General features: G+C 38.6%; 3 protein-coding genes across 4 annotated transcripts; 1 reads left to right on the top strand and 2 right to left on the bottom strand.

The window, feature by feature from the left end:
* Positions 1 to 160: 160 nt before the first annotated feature.
* s100z (S100 calcium binding protein Z) lies at positions 161 to 2,912 on the bottom strand. Of its 2 annotated transcripts, XM_025909280.1 has the most exons (3): positions 2,881 to 2,912; positions 2,602 to 2,777; positions 162 to 1,090 (listed from the first exon to the last, which is right to left on the bottom strand). In XM_025909280.1, exons 2-3 carry the CDS (start codon positions 2,740 to 2,742, stop codon positions 935 to 937), a joined length of 297 nt encoding a protein of 98 aa, XP_025765065.1. In that variant the 5' UTR covers positions 2,743 to 2,777; positions 2,881 to 2,912; the 3' UTR covers positions 162 to 934. The 2 variants fall into 2 exon arrangements, with proteins under 2 accessions (XP_013132984.1, XP_025765065.1); XM_013277530.2 differs by lacking the exon at positions 2,881 to 2,912 and having other exon boundaries at positions 161 to 1,090; positions 2,602 to 2,774.
* Positions 2,913 to 9,575: 6,663 nt separating this feature from the next.
* Positions 9,576 to 17,455, top strand: ch25hl2 (cholesterol 25-hydroxylase like 2). The gene is made up of 2 exons (XM_005459697.4): positions 9,576 to 9,891; positions 15,957 to 17,455. The coding sequence occupies exon 2, from the start codon at positions 16,345 to 16,347 to the stop codon at positions 17,227 to 17,229; it is 885 nt and encodes a 294-aa protein (XP_005459754.2). The 5' UTR covers positions 9,576 to 9,891; positions 15,957 to 16,344; the 3' UTR covers positions 17,230 to 17,455.
* A 7,461-nt stretch (positions 17,456 to 24,916) lies between these two features.
* LOC100696301 (proteinase-activated receptor 2) lies at positions 24,917 to 27,320 on the bottom strand. Its single transcript, XM_003455136.5, has 2 exons — positions 27,129 to 27,320; positions 24,917 to 26,561 (listed from the first exon to the last, which is right to left on the bottom strand). Exons 1-2 carry the CDS (start codon positions 27,187 to 27,189, stop codon positions 25,471 to 25,473), a joined length of 1,152 nt encoding a protein of 383 aa, XP_003455184.1. The 5' UTR covers positions 27,190 to 27,320; the 3' UTR covers positions 24,917 to 25,470.
* Between the last annotated feature and the right edge of the window lie 633 nt (positions 27,321 to 27,953).

Raw genomic sequence — 27,953 nt, 5'->3', positions numbered from 1 at the left:
TACATCATTTAATTGTTTTCACAAGGAAGATTGTGAAATTTCTTCCATTTTAAGCAATTTATTAGTGTGTGTAATAAAAAATAACACCTTTACTTTTGCACCTTAGAATTGTTTACTTTTACTTAAGTAATGTTTTGAATGCAAGACTTGTGCAAGACAGTGGATCAGCACAAAATAAGTCACACAGGATAGATTTACATTTATTAAGTGCATTTACATTTAACATGATGTCTCCAAGAATCTTTAGTAAGTTTGATGCCGAAGTCAAATCTTGTTCAAAAGTGCACAAAATACCACACATGGCATATCGCAGTGAGACATTTATTACTGTCACAGGGGAACACTTGGCTAAATCACTGTGGGCCTGGGTATTTTTCTACGACTCTAACTTTGTACCAGGAAAAGGTATTTCCCCTTAGGGAATGGAGGCTAAGAGCAAATGCGAAACCATTCATTGCATCATCAAGATATTAAATAAACATATGACCTTTAAAACTGAGCAAGTGGGAGAGTCAACTGGGACATCTGTTGGAACAAAATCTTGTAAGGATTTAGGAAAGGTTTTTAGATGACCACATTATCGTTTTTAAGGAAAATGCCTCTGAATGAATCAACAGTAAGTTATTCTATTCTTTCTTTTGCAGACTAAACTAAAAGAAAAGCAGTTACACATTTATGCACAAAGGTTTGGATGAAACACTTCCATACACAAAAAACCCAACAATAACAACACCATGGAGGGCTTAAGGAAAGGGCTTTTCTAGTTATATATATGTAACAAAAAAATAAAATTATTTGTAAAAATGGTTTAACAGCTCCAGTCTGTAAATTGTTACGTTTACATCTACAAATGACAATCCTATGTTCTGGGAAAACTACGACACAATTCAGCTTCAGCTTAAAATGTGGATGGACATTGGGGTTTTTTGGACACCTATTTCTTTTTCTTCTGTTGCTCTTGGAAGAAGTCATTGCAGGCAACAGTCAGAGCTGCCACCAACACAACAAACTCATTGAAATCCACCTCGTTGTCCTTGTTAGAGTCCAGGTCATTCATGATTTTCTCCACCAGCATGGGATCTTTCTGAGACTGAAAACAAAGCGCAAACAGATAGTGATTCAACAAATATGCAATCGGACTGATTATGTCTTTGTGGCTCTTGTAATGCCTTGTAATGATTTTCCCATAAAACAAACTTGTTACCAATATTATTGACTTCTTAGCCAAATACCTTCAACACTTCTAAGCTTCCGGTAATACTGCAGAAAATGTGACTGTTACTCTTGGTTGATATTGACTGAAGGCAAAACCCCATGTCCGGTGAAGAGCAGAGTGCTGCTGCCACTAAATGACCCGTGAGCCTCAGCTAATCAAATGCGACATTTATTACTTTGCTCATTTCCTCCATGACTGAGAAACAAGATGTTTTTCTAATTCATCCTCTAATCTCCAAGGCACCGGTGATCTTTCTGTCGTGGCACTAAAGTCAGCATTTCTCTGAAGGTTAAAATTAAAATCCACACTGGGGGTTTATTTAGATTAGAAAAAATATCACCACAGCAGTTGTGCATTTTCTAATGTAGTTTCAATTTAAATTTGGTCTGAAAAGCTCAAAGCTACGTTAAAATACAGAGTCACCTTGAGTGAGAGTAAAAATCGACAGTAGACATGAACATGAAAAATGCAAGACTAACAGCAGCATGTTTTATCAGTAAATAAACCTAACAATCCTAATCAAGAGCACACTTAATTTGAATTTTGTATTACTTTTTAAAATTCTATCAATTCTATCAAGACAGAACATGTAGTAGTAAGTACTGTATCATGCTTTGGCTGTCAAGTGTCAAAGTTTCCTGTTGGCAGAAACTCAGGGTGAACGCCACTGTGTCTATTCTCAGAGGTGACTATAGCCCACAGGGATGTGATGACATCACGAGGGTGTCTATATTTGGAGGTGATATGGGTCACTGATGATGATGATGATGATGTGTGAGCACCTGAGGCCTCCCACCCACATGAAGGGGGACGGACAGTAACAAGAAAGATATCTGAAGGCATCAGGTTTTAGACCTTGGCTGTTTTGTTGATGCTGTGGTCTCAATCATTTGAAATTGCAGGCTTGTACGCACTGCTATCACACAGACTCAGGGGCAGGGATTTATCTCAAATGACCTTATCTATCTCTCTCCTCGCATCATTTATTTGCCATGGTGGTTTCATGTGAGAGCCACAAGCAGTTACACTTTGACAGCAAGAAAGCAATCAATGAAAAAACAATTTCCTCCAACAAGGTCAGGATGTTACATCATTTGAACACGTCACTCTTAAGATTGACTTTTAAGTGAATAAGACAACAGCAAATCATCCTTCAAAGTGTTCAAGATCCATAAGCCAATTAATGTAATTACTATTGGTCATTATGGATCAGTTAATGAAATGCACAGTCATACTTCAGCACACCAGGATGTTCCCATTAATTTAAATCCGTACAGGGATTGTGCTTCCTTTTGAAAATTCTGCATGACATCAAATCTTTGTCTAAATGCCCAACAGATAAAACAAACAACAAAATAATCATTGCATTTAAACATCAGCTTTACCGTGAGGAAGTCAGTGAGCTCACTGTTCAAGAGTTCCTTCAGCTCGCCCTTGTTGAGCTTGTATTTATCTCCATCGTTCCCCGAGTAATTGTAGAAAACTGTCATCAGTGCATCCATTGCACTCTCAAGCTGGCTTGGCATTTTGCTGGAGAGATTAAAGGTGTGCTTGCAGTTTCCTGAAAAATAATGTAAAACAAATAATACAAAAATACACATGCACACACACACATATGAAAAAGCATTACAACAACTATTAGCTCATAACAGTGGTGTTCCTACCTGGTTAGAGTCCTGCAAAAATGAAATCACAGACTCTTCTGAATGGCTTGTTTATCAGGAAGTCAGAGGATGCAACGTGGGATAATTAATTCCACAGGTGAGACGCCCATGGTAACAGTTCTTTCCAGGTTTTAATCAGTGTAGCTAAGTGAAAAACAAACCATGTATCATGGGTATTCATCAAATCCTGAGCCAGACGTGAGCTTTGACGCATGTGTAACTTAATATATCCCTGAAGTGAGTTCAGTACTGTGCAATATACTTCATTAGAGACAGAATAGGTTAAGACTTGCCTACCTGCTCTGATGTGTTACTCATAAAAGGTCAGCATGGAGATACTACTTAGAGCAGGTGCTTTCTGATCATAACAATGATAAATGAACATGAAGCATCTCATGGCTTTTATGCCTAACCTTTAAATATTCATTCATTCTTTTTATTTATGCATTTGCATTTTCTAAGGCATTAGGCATTGGTCTTTTAGCTGGATTAGCTACGAATGTTTACACAATGAAAGATACACTTTTGCCCAGTTGCAACTAGACACACTTTGTTGTAAAATTTGCAAAAGTTCTTCAGCCTTTCTGGACATTGGTGTTTTTTTCATTCACTTTTAGTCTAGTCCTTCTGCCTAACCAAAAAACCCAGGGCTAACCAAAAAACCCAGCTCGAGAGCAGAGACCAAGACAGGATTATAGCTGTAATAAATACTTTTATTGCCTAGAATGGTTTGGGGCTCCATTTCAGTCAGTAGTGTTTGAGATTTTGTCAAAATTGATAGAATTCTGAAGAAATAAAAATACTCTCAGATTGTGTTCCACCGTGCAATACCATCTGAAAAAATTCAGAAGCAAGAGCTTCATTTCACAGCATATCAGTCATACCAAATATACTGCCAATGCAGTAAAAGCATGCCTGGATAGAAAAACACAAACTGAAAAACTATCTGTTATGGACTGATAGCAGTGTGGGAACATCTTGACAGCGAGTGAAACCAAATGCATGTTGACATGGAAAAAAAGGTTTGAGTGTCCTTCAAGAAGGCTATTCCTGAAGACTGCTTAAAGAAGAGTGTTAAAGTGTTAAAGAATAAAGTTGGCTATACCAGATATTTACTTCCAAGCTTTCAGGAACTGCAGAAATTCCTTTTTTGCCTTATAAACTGAATTTCCATGTGTGGAGATGTTTCAGTAAAATGCTATACCTATTTTTCCATTTTCCTTGAAAAATATAAAGTGAGGTTCATTTGAAAGCTTCATTTCAAAGTGTGCAATATTATCCCATTTAATTTAGGTAAATGTATTTTCCTTCCTGTTGAATTGTCTTGATTTTCTAAGTTTATACAATGAAAGTTGCATTGAGTGACTTTGCCGCTTTTCTTCTTGTTCTCTCGGGTTGACCTTGCGATTCAAATGTTTTGATGTTCTCGTTCTTGGGTTTATTTTTAGTAACTGCAGCTTTCATCCTTTGTCATTCTGTGTCCCTCTCATACACAGTCGCCCCTCCTCTGTCACCGTGTCATAAATGAGAGAGGAGAATAACACTCTATTCAGCTCCGAGCCCTCGTGACAACACCTGAGAGATGTTCGTTGTCAGGTGTCCCTGCAACTTCTCTCCCACTTGCAGCCACTGTCACAAAGAAAATGACTTTCCATTTGTTAAGGTGATGAAATTGTTTCCTTCACAGCTGCTGTTAGTAATGCTGGGCAGAAGGTGCCCTGTAAAACCATAAACTGGCATTGCATCAAACACTGCAATATGTCTCATTATACAATTATCTTTCAATAAATACAAAATACTTGTATTTTCCACAAGATAATCCATGTCTATCATGTCCAACTAAACAGATGTAGAGTGAAGGTCTAAGCAACAGTCACTTTGATGAAATGATGTACATGATCACAATACTCATCGCTATAGGTCATTAAATGATCATTTCATTACCCTGTGATAAACCAGCAATCTTGTTGCTATTTGAAAATGAATTTAAAGACATGCTTGTCTCCTGCTTACTTGGCAGATGCTCTCCCACTTTAAATCCCCTCATGTAGCCTATCATTTGCAGCAGATTAAAGATCACTACAAAGAGAATATATGTCTCCATTCTCTTTGCAGGTAAAATTTGACCTTTTCCATTACAATACAGAAAACATGGCTTCAAAATAATAACTGTTTTCAGCACTAATAATGTCAAAAGTTATGCATTTAAATAAAAGGCTAAACTATCATTAACCATTCTCAGTGAAGGGCGCCTAACATCTTTAATTGAGGAGATAGGAACTAATAGCTAAGATAAGAAGAAAATGTGTACAACATCAATTCAGAATACATAAAACTAGTTTAAGTATGATATTAATTATTACTATATGCATTTTTATATTTGCTCTGTAATAACAGACTGCATTTCACAGCATTTTACAGATGGTACACCTTTACAAATAGTCAATATAACCTGATTTGAACACATACTTCAGATTATTCTTGTTAATAAAGCTTGGCTTATGTTATGTGAAAAAAAAGAGTTTTCAGTGCACCAAGGCCAAGTCAGAAATTTACCAGTAAAGTCCTATAGGAGCATACTGGGGTTTTTTTCCCAGCTAAACCTATCACCCCCAAGTGACTATCAAAAATAATGTAGGTTTAAGGCACAAAGTATTTACTGTAATTGCAGACATGCCAGTGGAGAGTCAACAACATTTTGTTCTGTTTTATTGTCAGAAAGTATATGTAGTGTTATGTACTGTCAGTGTTGTTGACCCAGTGTTTTCAGTTTGGACTTTTGTCACTGTTTAGTTCTATTTCCTGTGTCAGCCGTGTTCTCACCTGTTTCCAGTCATCATTGTTATCCAGTCTATTTAAAGATGGAAGAAAAACCGTGTGAAAAAAAAAAAAAGAAAAAATATCTGGACTATGAACAAAAGTTAGAAAAAAAAATATAAAACAGAAGGAAACAGAAGGAAAGGCCCATCATCACTGACTAACATGTATAACTGTGAATCGAGGTTGCGTTTAGAAGACAAGCCGCTAGACCCAGAGAAAAAAAAAAACTGATAAGGAATGAAGCAGAAGTGCAGAGGAAAAATTGTTTAATTCTTGAAAAACAGAGAAAAAGTATGAAGAGCTGAAGCAAAGTATGGTATGCCTGGTGTCTCCAGAGAGATTAGAGGAGATCCCAAAATGCTAGTGGAAAAAAATGTTGTTGATCATTTTGAGAATAAAGTTGTAATTTTGAGATTAAAGTCGAAATAGTATTTTGGGAAAGAAGCTGAAATATTGTTTTGAGAAAAAAAATTAGAAATGTTGAGATCACCGTTGTTTCTCAAAACAGTGCCATGTTTGCAATTTCCTCTACAAAATGCCCTGTTTAGAGGAGTGTACATCATGATTTTACAGTATACTTACAGAACTTTAAATACGCTAAATTCCTTTAAGCATCAAAGCGATCTGGGAACTTTCAGTAGTTTATTTAAAGAAAAACTTTGAAAGAATTTCAGAAAGCCTGGAGTTCAACAACAATTTGTTCAAGGTCATCCGTCCATGCATTTTCATCAGTTTATTCAGTTCAGCATCACAGGGGTAGAGGGTCTGTGCCAGCTATCACAGGGTGGGAGAACAGGTCGCCAATCTGTCACAGGAGCAGATTACTTTAGACCACTCAGCAGAGAGACGTAAACTCAAAATCACAGCTTTAATAGCTGGCAAAATTTGAAGTAAACAAAACAATAAAAATACAAGACAGAAAGAAACTAACTGGTAAATGGAGATTCCTTAAGCTGGCAGCAGATTCCAGCTCGCCTCTCCTGTGGAGCATCTGTAGTGCCTCCTGCACAAACTGCTTCAGCCTAGTTCGGGATCCTAAGTCCATCATCTTCAAATCACAACCTGCCTGCCTGCCACTCTCCAGCATTGCCACTAACCTGCTCCCTGGAAAGGAAATATTGTACCTTTCTCAGAAGCCCCCATGGAAAAAGTAAGACTGTCATCCAACACAAATTCTATTAATCAACACCCTGGAACCAATTAACCTTCTCCTCTCCTTCTCTTCAAGATCAGCCCCTGAGTTGCCTTGTTTTTCTCCCCTCACTGTCACCTTCTTAAAGATGATGACAGCATGGGAGCCCTACTGAATGAAGCTGCAACAGACTGGGAACAGGACCTTGCGTCGCTCCAGGATCTCTTTGGGGAACTGGTTATTTACACTAGTCTGTTCCTTTCAGCTCCCTGCCTCAATTCTTCGCCTGCTCCTTCTGCTTGAAATGGCTGAAGACTGTCTTCCATCATAGATTCTATTAATGTATGGCCTGGAACCCTGATTAACCTTCTCCTCTGCACAATCTCCAGCTGGCCCCCGAATTTCCTCAGTTTTTCCCCTCACTGTCACTTTCTTAAATAAAATTTCTGTTAACTCATCAGTTTACTGAGTCTTTTGAAATTTGGGTCCTAACTTCCTGACATTATGACAGTATTTTACTGCAAGTATTTCCTCTGCGTTCCCATTATTGGTTCTCAGTTAAAATGATCCTAGCTTAGCTGTAATGTACAAATTATTATAATAGTTTACTGTGTGTCTGCATCCTGGAGCAGAGAAACATTCCCTGAGTCGTCTGCAAACTTGATTATATATCTGTCCTGGTAGAGACTCTGACACTCATTTTTATTAAGGACAAATAAACGTGGGGAAAGGACGCACCCTCACATGGAAGATAAAAGTACATCTGATAAGATATTGTAGACTCTCACTTTCTGAGGTCTAGCCATTAAAAAAGCCAATGAGCCAAGAAATCAGATCTAAATCAAGATTAAATGTACTGATAAGACATCCTGCTAAAATATGGAGCTGGATACAAATAAAAACAGATGAAAAATCCATAAAAACAAACAGGAAAGGTTTTGTACACCATCCAGGTGCTTCACAACCATGTGGAGCAAGGTGCACACAGCTACCCCTCTACCTGTTCAGCGAATTGGGGGGTCCATCCAAAAGTTCAGTTTTTACAAGTTTCTCGGATAATTTCATCACAGGGGAAGTCAAAGCAAAAGGCTTTGCAAAATCATTTAAAAATTAAGTGCTTTAACTTTAGGCACAGGTGCAATAGTCCTTCCAGATTTGAGGGACTCGGAAATCAAGAGACTTTAATAAATGAAGAGAAAAAAAATCCCAGCCAACTGCTCCACACAATTTCTTTATTTTATCTGGGCCTGCACCTTTCCTCTGTTTCACCCTCCTTCACTAAAATCATGAACAAAATCATTATAAAAAAACTGTTCAAATAGTTTGTTGAAGGTTGATTTAGTTCTCCAAGACATGTTTACCGTGAAGGGACAATGCTGAAGAATTTCAGCAGGTAAATCGACCATGAGCTCCAGGCATCAGGGTCCCAAAGGAACAAAAGGGACTCTCGAAGTGCATCATGATCCATGATTCAAAGATCAATAATTATAAATTCATTTCACAATCTCGATTATTCTTCATATGTGTGTGGGGCTTTCACAAGCCCCGAGGATTAGTCAACACTAATACATATATTTCTTCATAAAAGACAAATGATTAAAGTGAGACATTAGTTAAGTGTTATTGTCCAATAAAGGTAAATTATTCTTGAACTGGTACCTGTTATCCAACTCAAATCTGTAGGAGACAGTACCATCAGTAATGTTTCTAAACAATATTACCATTATCATTGAATGAGACCCTGAAGCACGCTGAATATTTTTGGAACATTTATTGTATCATTTGCCCTGTTCGAGGAAGGTGGGGCTAGTCTTGTCTAGGCTCAACTGAAGAAGCGGCAGAGTCGTTCTTCTGGAAAAACCCAAAGTGCTTTTTCTTCTTTTTCAGGCACAGTTCCTGCAGATCTTTGTTCTGTGCTATGAGGTTTGTCATGTCACTAAAACGTTATTCATGCTGCACCTCAAGTTTCTTACACCTTTTCCCCAGTTCTTCTAATTTTGTCTTGCTTTTCTTCATGTTTTTCTTTTGCATTTCTTGATATTTTTCTTCCCGTACTTTCCTCCCCTCCTGCATGTGGTGTTTGTTGTAGACTGCATGTCCTCATGTTTTTTTCTCTTGTCTTCTTTTTTTCTCCTGCATTTGAGTGTTTGTGTACTGGACTTTGTTATACAGTCCTTGCAAATGAGTGTTTTTGCTCACCGTTGCTTGGATTTTGCTCTGCATTTCTCTACATATCTTCTGCAGTTCTTGTTTCTCATCCTCAGTATTTCAAGATTTTTGTACTTTGCTGCATTGCAAAACACTTGCAATTCAAAATCTTGTAGAACTTGTTGCATCTCTCTCTGCATCTCCTCCAGTTGTTCCTTCTCTTTTGGCAGTTGTGTATTTCTTTACAGCTGTTCCGTGGACGTTCAGGTGTTTTTGCCTTGCTGAGTTCACCAGTGCCTTCTTTATTTCTCAGGATGTACCAAACTGTAGATTTTGCCACTCCTGCTATTGTAGCAATTTCTCTGATGTTTTTTTTTTTTCCTTTCTGTTTTTGCAGCTTAAGGATGGCTTGAACTCCTTTGAACACATTGTCTGTTAACAGCAAAATCTTCCTAATGAAAGCACCACACCTCAAATCAACTCCAGGCCTTTTATCTGCTTAACTGATAATGACATAACGAAGGAATTGCCCACAGCTGCCAGTGAAATAGCCTTTGAGTTTTACTTTGAGTACTTTTGGTCCATTTAAAAAAAGGGTGGCACTTGTTAAGGAGCAGAAACTGCTTCATGCAATTTGAATGTGGATACCCTCAAATAAAAACTGAGAGTCTGCACATTATGTCCATGTCCATTATATAACTATATTTGGAATATGTTTCAGTGAACAGAGATTTTAAAAAAAACTTGTGTCCTTGTCCAAATATATATGAATGTAAACGGTCAGTTTACTGCTGACAACTACTCTTTCAAAAGACTAAACAAATATCAGTAGTTATTAGACTTGCTGTACTTAGTGGCTGGTCTGTGGGAGAGTGGGAGTGGAAATTGAGTACAGGGGAGCAAGACGACAGGTAAGAACAACTAAAAATATTTTTTTGACTTTGTCAATAAGGGTGGACAAGGCTTAGAGTCAGGCCTTGAAATGAATTAAAATTTTGTCTGGGTCTTTGGTTGACTAATAAGCTAGAGTGAAAGATTGCTGCCACCTGTGCTTTGAGGATTCTGACTGTTAGGATGACTTGTAGGTGTTGATTTATTTAAACTAATATAATCATCCTGCTGTACCCAGGTTTCTGCAATGCAGATTAGATCAATATGTTGATACATTATTAAATCATTTGCTAGCACAGAGAGACCTAATGCTTGATACTCCATATTTAATTGATTTACTCTTTGATGCAATGGTAATGGTAAATGGACTGATTCTTATATAGTGCTTTTCTACTCTCAGGGAGTACTCAAAGGGCTCTCTTCAGTTTAGGTAGTTATAATATTATGTCTTTGTGTATTTTTATACTAAATCCATTTTTTTATGATGATGTCTGTGATTATTTGGGGTTTGTCTTTTGCGTTTTGGTCCATGTATAGTGGGTCATCTCCTCATAAAATCAGGTTTTCCCCAGTAAGTTTTTCAATTATCTATGAAGCGCATGTTGTCTTTGGGACACCACTCACACTGCCAACATGTGAAAATGTGGCTAAATGTGTCAATCTTGATCTGACTTGGAAGTGGACCAGACAAAAAACTACAGAGTCCGAGACTATTTTAGCAAAATTACATGCTGACTCAATGTTAATTTTAGTGATGCAGCCAGATGTTAATACTGCTGATGTGAATTACAGTCTTACCAAATCTCTGCTTACTCTTAGCCAGCAGCTGCGGATTTCCTGCTCTGGCCCCAGGAATAGATCCCATTAAGGTTTCTGAAGACATTTTTCAGAACAGAGTGACCAATAACCAGGGGTTTTTTCCTCCGCTGGTTTTTATTTTGTTATGGCTCATACATGGTTGCCCAAATAAACAAATATACAATAACACTTTCAACAAACCTGCTTGAAGGACAAAATCATACGATGACACATTGACACATGGAATTAGCCTCTAAATAAACATATTGATGCCTCCAGAATGATATTCAGTTCTTCTCCTTTGTTTGGCAATAAACTGACTGGAGGCTTTGCTTTCCACTCCAGCAGAATCTGTTACAGTGAATGTAAACCTTCACCTGAAGATGAGGCCAGACATTAATCTGTTGCTGCAGATGTAATCCATGTTTTCACTGGTGTCAACACATACTATCACACAGCCCCCAAGAGCAGTTACACAGAGAAAGGATGATAAAGAAAAGAAAAGATAGCCCTTCAAACTGCTCAGCCCTCAGGTGTTTCCAAGAGATTTGGTGTTGAAATTATTGTTCTGCGTATAATATTTACACAAATTCATCGATGCCGGCTTATCTACGTCAACTCCCTTTGAGTAAGGCATCAACCTTAAAGCTTTGTTTAAGTTTTCCCTAAACCTTTGTATTTGTTTCCATTTTTGAGTATTGCAAAGAGAAAAAAAGGACTTTTTTGCTTGCTAATTTCTCTTACTAATTACTCATTTCCAATGCATTTATCATAATCTACATGACGACTAAAACACTCCATCCTTCTTGTAAATAATTCATACATTTATAATTCAGTAACCATTAAAAATCACTATAAAATGTTTAGTGAATAATTTCTACAAACTTTGTTCTAAAATGGTGCCATTTAGCTACACTGAGGTTGTGTTTTACTCCTCAGTGCAAGTATTAGCCCAAAACAGTGCTGGTACTGCTGTGGTTGTTGCTATTCGACTTGAGTTACATTAGGATCAGCGGCTTTTATCTATTTTATTTTATTGAACTTTTTGTCTTGATTTGTCTTTCGTTGGGCAAAAAATCGAGCTTGCCCAAAATGTTGCAATGGTAAATGGCCTGTATTTGTATAGCGCTTTACTAGTCCCTAAGGGCCCCAAAGCACTTTACACATTCAGTCATCCACCCATTAACACAGAAGATGGCAAGCTACATTGTAGCCACAGCCGCCCTGGGGCACACTGACAGAGGCGAGGTTGCCGGACACTGGCGCCACCTCTGACCACCACCAGAAGGCAACGGGTGAAGCATCTTGCCCAAGGACACAACGACCGAGACTGTCTAAGCTGGGGTTCGAACTGGCAACCTTCCGATTACAAGACGAACTGCCAACTCTTGAGCCACAATTGGATGTGGGATAATGTGGATAATGGGATGTATTCTATCTTTGCTGTGGTCTCATAAAAACAGGGATAGGAACCGGCTGGTAGTATGGCTGGATGTCATACTACCAGCCGGTTGTCATAAGTAGATATTTATATATGCAGGTTCAATTGGTGTGGCTGTCTTTCTTCTCTTAACTTTCTCTTTGTTAAAAGCCGCAGGTAGGTTTCAAAGTGGCTTGCAGATGCACAGCAACTGTGGACAGGCTAAAGGAGCTTAAATATATAGAACATGTGAATAGGATTTGTGGGGACAATAACGAATTTCAATGGCAGGGACAGTGGCTCATGCCAGCTAGTGTTTAATTTATCAACCCTGCTCTAATTATTCTATTTATGTTCATTTAACATTAAACTTTTTTAGTTTGATACATTCATGGACCCAGAGATGCTTTATGATTTCTATGTCAAAAGCTAATAGAAATTTCCTAAAACAAATAAGCCACTGTTGTGGTTTTTTTTTTTTTTTGTCCATTATACACCAAGAATAAACGGGTCTTTTAACACTGATCCAAAAATGGTTTGTGATTAATTGTATCTGCTGAAAGTATTGATTACTATGTCACTAAAGCAACTATCCCAGTCAACACACATATGTGGGGCCCAAATAGGGAGCAGCAGGGCTAATATTTGGGGCCCACTTGGGAAACCCAACTGGGGCCCAGCTAATTTTGTCCTCAGTTTCCATGGTGGCCCCAAATGTGTTTGCCCACATAGGTTAATGATGGGCCCTGGATGGGCCCCAAATCAGGCCCAGCCAAAAAACAAGTGTGGGACCCAGATGGGTAGGAGTGGGTCTGATAGTTGGGGCCCATTTGGGTTACCCACCTGGGACCCAGCTACTTTTGTCCGCAGTTTTCATGGTGGCCCCAAGTGTGTTTGCCCAGATGGGTTAATGACGGACCCTGGATGGGCCCCAAATCAGGCCCAGCCAAAAAACAAGTGTGGGACCCAGATGGGTAGGAGTGGGTCTGATAGTTGGGGCCCATTTGGGTTACCCACCTGGGACCCAGCTACTTTTGTCCGCAGTTTCCATGGTGGCCCCAAGTGTGCTTGCCCAGATGGGATTTTGGATAATACAGTAAGCTAAAATTTAAATCACCTGTACAACAAAGTCAGTTATTCTTTTTTATTTTACAATACTGATTAATATACTATACAAATAATTTTTTTGTTTAGAGAACAAGTTGACAAAAAAGGTCCCTAGTATACACAAAACAATAGCAAATCAATGTTATACAGTTTAAAAGAAAACAAAATGCACTGAAACACAGCTTCTCACTCATTTACTGATCCATTGGTCTTGGAAAAAAAGTGCATTTTTTCACAAATAACATCAGATTTGAAATACTACTGGAGTTGTTTTGAAGGTGGGGCTGATCAGGTTGTTTGACCTCCTACGTCTTCAAGTATGCTGCAAACCAGAGAGAACATGTACAAACATGCTGGTATTGGTGGCTTGTACAAGTTGTCTTGGAACTGCTTGTGAAGGAGTTGAGGGTGGTGGTAGCCGAACAAATGGATGAGTGATGTTCTGGTGGGGAGTTTCACTTGAATGTCTATTCTCCATTGCTGATGGTGATGAGTTCTCTGGCTGTTCCGCAGCGTTGTCCCAATCCTCATCTGAGCTTGACTGGATCACTAGAAAGCTAAAGCTTTTGGTTGAGTTAGTTATACATCTTCACTCTGTGCTGTGCATCTTCTATGCTGTGTTTTCACTCCTGATTATGTTTATGCTACACAGTGCAATTCCTCATCCATTTGAGGAGGATTTCCTTTTAGTCATTGCTCTCTTGCACTATATTCTATGACTTCTCTGCTCAAGACTTGATGTTACTGCCCTCTATTGGCTGGTATAAAAAAGTGTGCTGATCACATAAAAAATGAACATTTTGTGCAATTGGACTCATGATGAAGTATTACGATGATCTTCTTAATATTTTGAATTTTCTGTTATGTTCAGTGAGCCGCTAGGAGTTCATCATCATTTTGCTCTTTTTTATTATACGTTTCAGTATACACAGTAACATTTGTTAGCTGTTATTACTGAAAAACTAAAATAGGAATTTATTTAATGCACTGCACTGTGTGTGGAAAAGTACAACCTTATTTTGCATCCACATGAATAAACAAATCCACTGAAATAACTGATTGTCAGCAAGTGACCATAAAAGCAGACGTTTTAACAGTATGCTGCAGGGAACACATTAGTGTGGCGGTTAGCGTCATTGCCTTGTAGTGAAATGTGTTAAAATTCAAATAGAACACTACTTTCTGTGTTTTCATATTCACACTGTGCCATGGGTTCTCTCTGGGTCCTCCAGCTTCCTCCCACACTTTAATCATGATTTTAAATTGGCCGTAGGTGTGAAAATCTCTGTTGTGTCTTCTGTGATAGACCGGTGTATCCTGCTTTTCCTTTTGACAGCTGGGATAGGTTCTAGTGATCCTGAACTAGTAAGAAGATGGAGGTGTTGTACAAGGAACATGCAGCAGGCCGCATTTAAGAAAGAAAAAATAAAATATGAGAAAAAGTCTTATGGAATATGCAGTACATACAAAATAAATATTTCAGCAAGTCTTCCATTTACTTGACCTTGCTCTAAAAATACAAACTCTTAAGATTCTAGCCTAACTGCGGCCCTGAATTGGGTAAGTGGAAGAGGGTAGAAGGATGGCTTGTTTGGGAGAAGATTCTTCTTCTCTCTAAAAAGATCATAGAAGCATGGGTGATGTTTGCAAAGTTGCATCTGAAAAAAACTCTAGACTTCTGGACATCTCCAAAGTAGAGATGTCAGTTGATGATTTAGGCTTGTTTTGAAGCCATGACACTTGGGCACCTTGTAATCATTAAGTCAATCACAAACTCCTCTGTATACCAAAGTTTTAAAAATTTGAATGTGCCGTCTGTCTTGACAGCTAATACTTAAGTTGGAGTCATAAAGCAGAACAGTGATCCCAAGCATGGCAGCAAATGACAGCAGCTGAAAAAAAAAGCATGTTACATGTTACTTTCAGCCAGTAAATACAGCTCATGACTGAACTCTGGAGAGATGTAAGCAGACTGGACTATGACAACATTCACATTTAACTCACGTAGTTGTTACAGAGTGGAGCTCTGTCCATTGGGACTGCAGGCAAACAGGCAGTTGACTCGTGCAGTTTAATCATTTTTCAGGTGATTTTTCAATCTTTATTGTCGAATAGGTGCAACCTGAAATGCAGTAAAGTAAAATATTTGAGATAATGGACAATTACAAGGAGTAAATAAATGTTTTCGTTCTACAATGCAACTGCTTTTCCAATGTCATCAATTTTATATGTTTTGTTATCTCATGCAAATACTTTTTTTTTAATTTAGCCTTTGCAAAGCTACAAAATTTGTTTGTACAGGTCAAGATGTGTGCATTTTGATGGAGTTTAGTGAAACATTGTTGTTGAAGGCAGAAAACTGACCAAATGTATGCCTGCAGAAACCTATTAAAATCTCTGCTATGCAAAATTATTTTATCATACCATAGAAGCAAGATCTGTGGTCTCTGCCCCTTATGAATAATAGCATCATTTCTTTTCTGTAAACAAGCTGAAACTGAGCAACAAGCCAATTACTATTCAGCATCAGAAAGGAAGTGCTTTTGAATGCATGTCTCATTTGACAACTTTTCAGTGATTAATTACTGTTTTGGTTCTGATGTTGTGTGTATTGGTGTGTATGTGCATGTGCGTGTTCCCTGTCTAATGATTTGAGAGTGAGGGAGCAGAAAAATGAAAGGGCTGATTGTTAACATACACTAGTGTAAATATCACTTGGTATGGTATAATTAATTTTTTTTCTTTTTCTGGGAACATTAGGAGCTAAATGACATCGTCCCCGAGTCAAATTCTCAAGAAGACGGAAGCTCTCTCCATGATTTGGGTCAAAAATGAGAACTGTTGAGGCCCGGCTCCTGAGTCCTGGCTGCAGTCCTTGTGCCCATGAAAAAGGGCCTTTAAAGAGCGCCTTCTTTTAAAATGCACGGGGGTGGAGGGGATGGTGGAGGTGGGGCTTGAACATACATAAGAGGCTAAGACAGTCCACCAGTCCAATTTGGCACACCATCACCAGGCAATTTGCTGTCGCTTAACCTACACGAGGAAGCTTGGATCCCTCTTTTCATTCAGACCCTCTTTATCCTCTTTGGTTGCTTGTTAAAAACAATCCTATTGGATCAGCCATCTTTGGAAGAGAAACGCCATATTAATGATGAGCGTGGGCGGGTTACTCAGAACTGAGACTTTATCTTGGATGTCAAATGTAGACAATGTGACTGGGGATTATTCCCAGGACTTGGTCCTGCAGCCTATTTGGGACTATCTCCGTCAGAACTACCACGACCTCCTAAGAAGTCCTCTCTTCCCCGTGGTCCTCTCAGTCACTACCTATTTTCTCCTGGTCGCTCTTTACACTGTGTTGGACCTGCTTGCTCCCAACTGGCCGTGCATCAACCGCTACAGGCTGCATCCAGACAGACCCATCACCTGGCCTAACATCTGGACCACCTTGGGTGTCACCATTTACAATCACCTGCTTTACATCTTTCCTGCTGCAGTTGCACAGTGGTTGTGGAGGCCACCAACCCCTCTACCCCCTGAAGCCCCCACTCTCTTCAGTTTTTTCCTGGGCATCCTGGGCTGTATGGTGGTCTTTGACTTCCAGTACTACCTGTGGCACCTGCTGCACCACCGGGTTGCTTGGTTGTACCGCACTTTCCACGCAATCCACCACCAGTACAACCAGCCTTTCAGCCTTGTCACCCAGTACCTGTCTGGCTGGGAGTTATTTAGCGTGGGATTTTGGGCCACAGTAGACCCCATCCTGCTGCAGTGCCACTGCCTCACAGCATGGAGCTTCATGGTATTCAATGTCTATGTTTCCACTGAGGATCACTGTGGCTATGACTTCCCTTGGGCCACACATAACTTGGTGCCCTTTGGCCTCTGGGGTGGTGCTCCGAAGCATGACGCTCACCACCAGAGACCTGGCACTAATTTTGCCCCATTCTTCTCTCACTGGGACTGGCTGGGGGCACCCACACTGTGCCAGCTGCCTCCAGCCACTCTGCCACGGGAGAGCCAGAAGAGATGAAAGGAAGAAAAGACTAAAGAGCTTGAATTAATCTTTCAATGACTCCATCGCTAGTTTACTCAAACTGCCTCTTTTGTTGATGCTCTCATTCCAGCATACTCATTTTTCCTCTCTACTCTCCTGCAGACTAATTTCACTCTTTCACGTCTCCCACTCTTAACTCTCTCTTTGATCATAACGATTCCCACTATGTGGCTATCTTTCACTGCATGGATATTTTTCACATTTTACGAGCTGATAATCAATCTAACATTGTTTGACTGTGTGGTAAGTTGTCAAAAGATATTTTTTTATGTTTGTATTTTGTACAATGATAGTATAGAATATCTTGTACTTTTGTGCAATGAGCATATATCTCTTATTCATAGAGATTTTTCACTTATGCCAGTGAATTGATGTGCTGTTAATTGTCTCCGTGGCATTCTCAGGTTGGGTACCTTACATGTGTAATTTGTTTGGAGCTACCAGAAATATAAAATAAAATTTAAAAAACCATTTGAAATCCTTCCTTGATTTGCCGAACGTCACTGAGTCGCTCTGAGTCTTTGCTGACGGAGGATGGTGTGATCTGTCAGAGTGATTACACAGAAGTTTGCACGTACATTCTCCCTCTCTCCCTCCTCAGCAATGACCCTCTCACTCCCACGCATGAATGGCTGCCTTTTAGCTGCATCCCAGTATGATGCGTGGGCGCAATACTAATCCATCATTCTCTCTCTTTGAGACAAAATGGTCCTGCAGGAAGAGCTAATTAAAGCCCCCGAAAGAGAAACTGCAATACAAAAGTGTCCGGTTGCAAATGCAGGTGCTGTTTCTATGAAAAATTTTTTATGACTAATATAGAATCTTATTTGGTTTTATGAACATCAAATGATTTTTCTCTCTTTTTAATTATTATTATTATTATTATTATTTATTTATTTTTTTTTTACCAATTATTTAAAAGCCAAATCACTACCTTTTTTTCAGGTCCAGTTTTTCTCAAATAACTTCATGTTTAAATAAAATCCTAAAATTCTAGTTTATTATTTTACCAAAAAACCAGTAGGGGTCAGTCTTTTTCCAAAACACAAGAAGAACAACAAGTGTACAAATACATGTAAGGCAAAAATTACTTCCCACTGGAAAAAAACAAAAAAAAGACAAAAAACCCCCAATGTGTTTTCCCGTTATGCTCCTGTTATATCACAGTTCTAGGTGATATAACCTCAGGGATTCATAGTTCTGCAGTGACAATCTATGTGACTTATCTCTCCTTTTTATTCATCACTGTGCATTACTACCTGCAGTCTGAACCGGTTTAGCATGTTTTTTGTGGTACAAGGGAAACAACTGCTCAACCATATTGCGTTTACTTTAGAAACACTGCAGACAGGAGCCTCGGGCACAGCTGAGTTTTTTGTTAATCCTGTTCTAATACTGGGACATGCATGTCGAGGAACAATATGAATAATGTGTGTATTTTTAACATGAACTATATTTTTTTTAATCTGAAATGAATATATGTAACACAAGAGTAATATATGTATTTTCTTTCAGGACAGTATTGAGGTTTAACACTGATTTGCCTCAAAGTGCAGAAGTTGTTCTTGTTGTAATATTAAATTCAACAAGGTTGTGTTAGGTCTGTTGTCTTATTTTCCATATGTCAGTTAGAGCACGCTTCAAAAACAGTATGCAAAACCATGAGATGTAGCATATATAGAGCAATGACAAGAAGTGACATCATCATATCTTTTCATTGTATTTCAATAAGGAGACCTCATTAGAAGGAAACAAACAGGATTTATTGACATATGGAATTCAGTTAAGCTATTTGGCGATTAGACTCAGAATCCCTACTGGTGGTGGAGATGAAGATGGATGCTCGGATGGAGCCTGAGTAACATGGAGATGGGGAGGAGGTGGGTTGAACAAAGTTGTCTGCAAGGTGGAATGACAGATGTTGGCAGTATGCAAAACAAACCATGACATGAGTGGAGCAATGACAAGAAGTCAAATCAGTGGTGGAAAAATTATTCAGACATTTGTTAAAATTAAGTTCATTCCTACAATCACAACTTTGCCATTAAATTAACAGCTCATATTGAAGAAATTACTCAGCCTACTTCACTGCTGAGTGCTGTATTGGACAGACATGTATTATATTCTTTCTCCTCTCGTAGTGTGAAGATATCTCTAAAAAATGGATATCTTTTCATTTCACAGTGTCATTTTAGAGTGAATTAAACAATAAAACAGTGACTTATATAAGGCCAAATGAGTTAGAGTAAAAATAATACAAATAAAAAAGTGTCCATATGGTGGATCAACCTTTCAAAGTGTGTTTAAATGTGTAACACAAATACAATGACTTCCTTTGGTTTAAGCAATTTTTTTTAAATTCTTTGTTAAATGAGCTAATGTTTTGTCACAATATCCTTGTGCTTTACAATGTAATTGTTTAGTTCTAGGTGACATATTATTTAATTCCCTTTAATTCTGTTTGTCATATGTGAAAAGTCTTTTGGCTCTGGTCTCTTCGGGCCGTAATTAGTTCCAACTGTGATCTCACCTGTTTCCCATGCGCTTGTTGACCTGTGCGTGTGTGTTTAAGTCATAAGCATCACCCCTGCTGTTTTTAACTTAAAGTCCTAGTTTGAAACCTGCAAGATAATTGCTGGTAGTATATTTATACAGCAAAAGTCACAGTGGTATAAGCATGCTACGTAAAAGATTACAGATGTACAAAATGTGTTGTATTTATAACTAGATGAGGTGTACCTCTTCCTGTATAGACAGAGGCCTACTTCAAATAGATCATTTGCTTTTGCTTTGTGCATTTGCTCAGCACAGGGGGGAGGCGGAGTAAAGTGCATGACTGCTATGAAACAACCTCCTTTATTATCGTCAGGACGGGAACTTCCTAATTTGTAATTTCCTCCCAATACATCAGTCATAAAGTCAAATATTTGTGTCCTAGATGTTGTTAAAGTCAAATTAAAGCCATACAACTATGACAAAGTTACGTGTTACCTGAAACCCTGCATCTTCAAATACCGGTATCTGTATTGTAGGGAAATACTGACCTTGCTATATCATGATTGTGTTCAGTATTTACAATCAGCTTAATGAAAGATGTAATAAATATGTCCAATAAATATGCTATGAATACAAAAGTATTCTCTTCATCACAGTAATGTGGAGGAGGATACTGTGTTATCTCTTCTGTGATTCATATTAATGATCTATGAAAATTCATTTATGTTGGGTTTAAGTCAACCCTGCTGGTAAACAGAACCTGTTACTGAAAGCAACCACACAGACACCAGTGTACATTTTACCTGCAAGGGGAGCGTTGGAGAGCAGTGATGCGACTCGCCTTTCCAAGCAACTCCAATTCCTCTGCGTCCGCCTCACTGTTTTATTGACAACAGTTTACACATAATTCAGTTAACCACGTGACAGTTTTAAGCACGGGTATCTGAACAACATCAGTGTCTGTATTCTGTGTGTGTGGGTGTGTGTAGGTGCATGTGTGTGTGTGTTTCCAGCTATACCATACATAGACATACGACCTTTCAATGAATTTAAACTGTGTATGAGGTATGAGGTATGTCTTGATAAAAACAGAAACTTGCAAAAGGTAACATTTAAAGATGTGAAGTCTTGCACTTTAAGAAACAGAACAGTCTGGTTTCTAAAGCTATAATGGAAATTATAACATCGAGGCCGCTCCCTGTCATCTCATGGTACACAAGTGCACACAGAATCTTATCAGACCTAATAAGGATACGATATTTTATCAGCATACAAATGATTATATATTTCTAAGCATAAAGGATTATATGTTTCTAAATATAAATGACAATATAAAACATATCAATCCTGACAATTTAGTAGATGACTTTGTCATGATCTTGGGTCTGTGTCGCCCAGGTATCTCTAGTCTGCCCCAGTGACCCTTCTGTGTTTGTGCTTTAGTCTGTCTTTTGTCCTGTTTCACAGCATCTTTAAGTTCTTTGACTTTTTGTTTTAAACTTGATTAAAGGTCAGTTTAACTTCACCAGTTTGGACATTTCAAAATGCTAAATCTTCATGCATTTTGAACATTTTGTACATTGAAAGACCTTGTTCAATAGCACACTGTTTTGTAACATCCAACACTCCTGTGTTTTATTCAAACCAGGTCCTGGTGGTTAATTCTTGCGTCTTTTTGGTTAAACTATCTTCCTTTCCTTTCTTTTTTCCTTTTTTTTTGTGGCTTACCAATATTATGCAAACTCGATTTCTGATTCTAAGGTGTGAAACCCATGACACACCAACAAATGGTTTAGTCTGGGCAGACATGTAATACCTGCCATAAAAATGTAAGTCACCCCTTTACTGATGAATAGCAAATTGAGTCGGGGCCTAAGAAAGAGCCCTGGGGAACACTGGGGACGACTGGGGAAGCTTGGGATGTAAGATGTTTTAACTGTACATACCTGATTACAATCTGAGATTACAATCTACAACATGACATGCGAAGTGCCTTATTTAAAAGAATATCATGAGAGACGATATCAAAGGCAGAGCTCAGATCAAGGAGCATATGGTTAACAGCCCAGTGTCAGCTGCCATCAGAAGATCATTTGTGATTTTGACCAGGGCTACCCCTGCTCTATGAAGTGGCTGAAAACCAGATTGAAAACATTCAAAAAGATGATTGCTAGTAAGTTGAAGTTAGATCTAAACAACAAGAGTTATTTCCCAAATTTTTTGAAAAAAAGGTAAATTAGCATATGGACAATAATTATTTGAAAGGGTCTGTATGGGGTTTCCTAAGAGTTGGCATTATCGTTGTTTTAAGCAGTACAGGAAAAAGCCAGATATTAGGGAAGAGTGAATAATATCAGCCAGACAGAGAGAAGATAAACAGGATTTAGCCACTTGAGTGAGAAAGAGGTCTTTATTAAGATTTCTTAATAAATCCAGTCAGGAGGAAAGAGTCCTAGTATTCCCTTGAGCAGACCTGATGAGTGTTGTATAATATTCAAATTAAGGTGTAGACAGGGCATCCTTATTGTGGTGCATGTGTTCCTGATACATGAACCAGGGAACATAGTGGATGAAAGAGAATCTGACAGTTCTGTGAATTTTCAAAGGAGTGAAGTCCATAATTGTATTAAGACACCAGTTTATCAGGAGTACATAAATTATCTCTTCTAGGCAGACTGTCAGTTACATGGGAGAAAGTAGTTATGTCAATGTTCTTAATACTTCAATATGAGAGAGTGAAAAGAGTTTGACTTAAATATACAGTTCTTAGAAGTAACACAAGAAATACAATCAAGATCAAGGATATGGCCCTTAGAGTGAGTTAGGAAATTATTGAATTCCTGTTTACTAAAATGATCAAGACATAAGAAAGAATATTGCCCCTGTAAGAGTATCTGTGACATTTTCCACATTTACAGCGGGTAAAATGAGTACACATATAAGAACACATGAAGAAAGCAAGGTGCAAAAAGGCAATACTTTTTCCTGTGTGATTTCTCATTATTACACATAACTTAATTCACAAACATCTGTGATTTTATTTCTTTACATGTGTGGAACGCATGGTTTGTTACCAACATCTGGTGAGAATTTTATGTTAGTAGCACCGTTAGAAATATATTTACTAAGAAAATTGATGACATGTTCAAAACTTATTTTACCCGCTGAATATTAGTCACTCAACAAAATAGCAGTGTGGGGTAAATAAGGATGTTTATATTAATAAAAGGCATGGTTTGGCGACCATTAGCATAGTTTCAAAGAAACTGAGACTCTAACTAACTTTTGATGTACACTATAAGCAGACCTGTAATATGAAAGAAATTGCTCAGTTTAAAAAAGTTTTAGGCTTTCAAGGGGTTAAGAGTTAAAGGTGGCACTATTTCAGCGTGAGAATTTCATTTTCACCATTTTACAGCATGTGAAACAAAGACTGCTTTGTCTGTGGTTCAGCATGTCATAACCACAATGCCACTGGTTTTATTTGGTCTCACGCACTGCTACTTCACTGCTAGTTAAATGTAGCAGTAGTTATTGCCATTATTCCAGCATAGGCAGATCATTCAAAAAAAAGTCTTACGCACAAAGAGGTTAAAGTGAAATTTCCACCGTGCTCACTGTCTGCATTCTTTGTTTACTTTCTGCTGTGTAATAATAAAATAAAGCCGGACTTCTGCTAAGCGGTAGACTTTTGGCTTAAACCACAGGCTGCATTTCCTCTTTTCTGCTTGGCCCAGCTGGAAACCGTGAGGTCTTTCGGTAAATAAAATGAGTTGCAGGATAAACAGCAACCAATAACAGTCTTTTACATATACAAATTCACATGAAAATCTGGCTCATTGGAAGCAACATATTCAAAAAAATAAGTGGCGACTCAAGACATTTGCAGAGTATTGTACATCTTGCATATTGTCTGATATCCACCACTCTAAAGGTCAACAATGGAACACATCGTACTGTAATCATATTAAACAGAAGTACAGACTCACTGCAGCCATTTGCATTGAGACTGAACCTGTGCACTGAACTATTCGGAGAGCAGCTAAATGTAATGTGGAACAAACCATCATAATTGGAGCCTTTCCAGCCTTTTCTACATGAATTCTGCTTCAGTAAATGTGAGTCCTTTCATAGGTTCCTAATTTTAAAGACTCACAACCAAGTCCTACCTTCATGAAACCAGTAATATAAAATATAAAAGAGCTTAAGCTAATAATCATTTATAGAAGCTGAAGCCATATCCATAAAACCCATCTTTGAGTGCTATTTTATTAGCACTTTTCCGTACCAGTCACACTACGCTTTGTTAAAAATAATTTTGCTCAGAGGAAATCCAACAAGTGGTTCCTGAATCAACGTGAACTGTGCCTGTCTGTGGAGCTAAGTGAATGCAACCAGGGCAGGGTGTGTCCTGTCCCTGCCCCCAGCATGTGCAAAGAGTACTAACAAACGGTAAGGTGACACTCCATAACAATCATTTACCTCAGAGCGCTCCCACAACCAGTTGTTAAATGGGAAGCAGCATTCTTGGCCTGTTTGTGTGTGTACGTGTACCTGGGGGGGATGGTGGCGGGTAAATGGGTGGGGTCAGTGTTTGAAACACGGCACTCTTTATCTACAGAGAAAAGACTGCAGTTTTCTCTTTATACATTTGTTGACCATATTGTCTTTTAGAAGCTGGCAATGTTGACTGAAAAAAGTGTAACACTGTTGACCTCTAAGAGGACTGCACACCATTAAAAAAAATAAAATAAAATAAAATACAAAACACTAACTGGGTCAAACCAAATGAATAAAGATGAAGTGAAACTAGCTATTTATGTTTCAGAGGTGAAACTAGTCTGCCACTAAAACCACTCGGTAGAAAATGCAATTATACGTAGGTCGTCCTCACTGATCTGTTAATCATTCCTTAACACTCACCAAGCTAAGCTCATTTTCCGAACAGGAGTGAACATTAAAAGTGCAAGCTTAAAACACTGGCCTTTACACTGTGTAAAGTTGCACCGAGTTTCTACACAACAACATTCCAGGAATTACTGCCAGAGACTCATCAATGACACTGCGTCTCATCCAGCTGTGGGACGAAAATAAGAATAGTGACTCACGGGTCACAGGAACGTTATCAGTTACACAATAGCACAAAAGGAGTTTCACAGATACTAAATCCTGTTGTTTTACCATTTATTTAAGAAACTTTGTAACAATTTCAACCAGTCTCTCTTCATTTTTTGTTTTTGTTTTGAATAAGCAAAAGTGTGATAAAAGGGCTTTAAAATGACAAAAATAAAACTTACTGGATGCATGAATTGTGTATGTATATGAAAAAAGCAAATTTTATCTCTTAAATCAATATATTCACAAGCTCTCTGAACAGGTTAATGTGTCTATAGTATAAATGTCATTCATATTAAATTACATTTCTATTGACATTCAAAGATAATCAGTCCAACCCACAGGAAGAAGCACATTAGTCCATTCAAAGCTCTGCATGTCAGTCTGAAGCAGGTGTGGACCCGTAACACAGGTGCTCATGTACATTTCACATTTTAATGCTAAGCAGCTCAAATTAAAAAAAAAAAAATATATATATATATATATATAATAAAAGTTCATCTTTGGTTACCAGAGTCTATCTGGTATGTGATTTCTTGTTTACAGTGTTTACACTGCAAAAGCAAAACCAGGCCTGGAATCAGAGTCTTTCCTCTCCTTTTCTCACTAACAGGTGCTGCTCTGTGTGGTCCCAACATCCGACACGTATGCTTTGCTCTTCTTGGAATATTTCATGGAACTGAAGGAAACTCTCATTTGCTCCACAGCCCTGCTGCTCCTACACAGCAGAGTGTTCTTCACATGGTTTCTGAAATCTTCAGACACAAAGTAGTAGATGAATGGGTCCAGGCAGCTGTTGAGACTTGCCAAGCACAAAGTAGAGATGTAAATGTTGTAACCATGATTTCCTATACTGTTCTTTTGTAAACCGTAATGCAACAGGAGCATGATGTTACTGGGAATGAAGCACACAAGGAAGGTCACCAGGACGATTCCGATCAACACCACAACTTTCTGTCGGTTCTTTGATGCTGTACTTTCCTCCATGCTTGTCCCCAGAGCCTTCAGCAACATAGCATAGGCTACAATGATCACTATGCAAGGGATTAGGAACACAACTGTTCCCATCATGATAAAGTAGATGAATGGCAACCTGATAGACTCGAATGGATTTTCTAGGTCCCTTATGACAGTCACATCATGACATGTGGTTATGTTGGGGTCTTTTAGCTTGGTCGTGTGGTCATACAGGTACAGAGGAGTGGTGGTGACCCAGATAAAAGCCCAGATAGCTACAGAGACACCAATGGCAATTTTATTATTCTTCCTCTGCTGAGAGAGCGGATGAGCCACAACCCAGTACCTCTGCACGCTCAGGCAGGTGATGAACAGAATGGAGCAATACATGTTCCCGTAGAAGAAGCTCACTAGGACTTTGCAGAGAGGCTCTCCATAGATCCAGTTGTTGCCGTTTATGTGGTAGTGTATTTTTAATGGAATCCAAATGACAAAGAGCAGGTCAGCCAGAGCCAGGTTGGCCATGTATATTGATGAAGGGTGCTTCTTTTTGGTCCTGAAGAGAAAGACCCAGATTGCCATGCCATTGGCCGGAAGTCCAACTGTAAATATGATGATGTAGACAATCGGGAAGAAGACTGTGGTGAGGCTACTCTTAAGCGTAGCTGATACTTCCTCATCCACGACAACTTGGTTTGAATTTTCAGGGTCCTTGTGTCCGATGAACATCCGGTTTCTATCTGAAACACATATACAAACGGAAATAAATATTACAGTTTAAATTACTGATTAGCAGACAGAACACCAATTGACCTATCATTTAAGCTGTTATTACAGACACCCCCCCCCCAAACTAAATTTGGGTTTAGTTCTGTTATTTGGCTGAGCCAAACAAGTTATTTGAGGCACCACAATGGCCTCAGACAGGAGTCATTTCATTGCGTACAGCTACCTTTTGGTTAAAGCATACATGATAATAATAAGGATCCGAGGCGATCGTGGCTCAAGAGTTGGGAGTTCGCCTTGTAATCGGAAGGTTACCGGTTCGAGCTATACAAATACAGGTCATTTACCATCTGTATGTCTCAAGTATCTTCTTAAGTTTTGAAGAGTAAGCCTTTATTTCCCGAAAGTTTTCTCTTTTGTGAAGTTATTACAATCCCAAATTTAAAAAGAGCTCGGTTAAAATATTTGCTCTTTAGACGCCCAGCTTTACACCGTAACAACAACAACAAAACAAAACATGAGCCGAGCTCGGTATAACAACACCCTGGCAGTTCGAGACAGCGCAGGGATTTTGAACTTACTTGATGAGACGGAGCCGCAGCAGAAAATAACCAACAGCCACAGTAACCGTGTTGAAGCCATGTTTCTATCACTGAGACTCTCTCGGTGCAAACTCTCCTTTTCTCGACGTCTTAACAGCCAGCTGAGTCTTAAATGTCCGACGACTTCTCCAACATTGAAGGACACACCCCGAGAGTACCTGTTCCTACACTTGCGTCATGTCCAAACCCGCCCGCCCGGTCCGCCCTCAGGTGCATTTCCTGTTACGGGTTTCTGTGGCGCTCCGTGGATTCAGTGACAACAAAACACCCAGCAAATAAATAAGTTACAGGCACCTTTACCACACATTATGAAGAATTATTTTATTATCATTTTTAAAATTCCGTTGTCAGTGGTAAATGAAGGGTGGCTGAATTTTACCACTGAAGTAGAAAGAAGTAGAAACTCTTATTTCAAATCTTACATTAGTTTTTTGAGTGTTTATCCTTTAGAAAATAAGAGAAAACATGGCCAGCAAACAGGCATAAAGTCAAACACGTTAAGTTGACGAATGTTCTGTTAACTGATGCCTTAACTAGTCATTTGGTTTTATTTTCAGAGTTACAGAACCTACAGAGCACCGCACAGCAGACAGGAAATATAAACGCTGTGAATATGTAAATGAACTGTAGGGAAAAGGTGGGTCTTAAGTATGTTTTTGTGTGGCTGAAATTATGATTTTGTGAATACACACTGTTTGTTTTTTAATATCATGCCATCTCTCTTCCTCTTGGTATCTAGCCATGTAAATAATTAGTTAAATTATATGAAAATAAGTGCAAAAGGGGCAAAACGTGTAACTGTGT

Source organism: Oreochromis niloticus, linkage group LG7, assembly GCF_001858045.2.
Source record: "Oreochromis niloticus isolate F11D_XX linkage group LG7, O_niloticus_UMD_NMBU, whole genome shotgun sequence".
Lineage (NCBI taxonomy): Eukaryota > Metazoa > Chordata > Actinopteri > Cichliformes > Cichlidae > Oreochromis > Oreochromis niloticus.
This window is presented reverse-complemented; position numbering and strand designations above follow the sequence as displayed.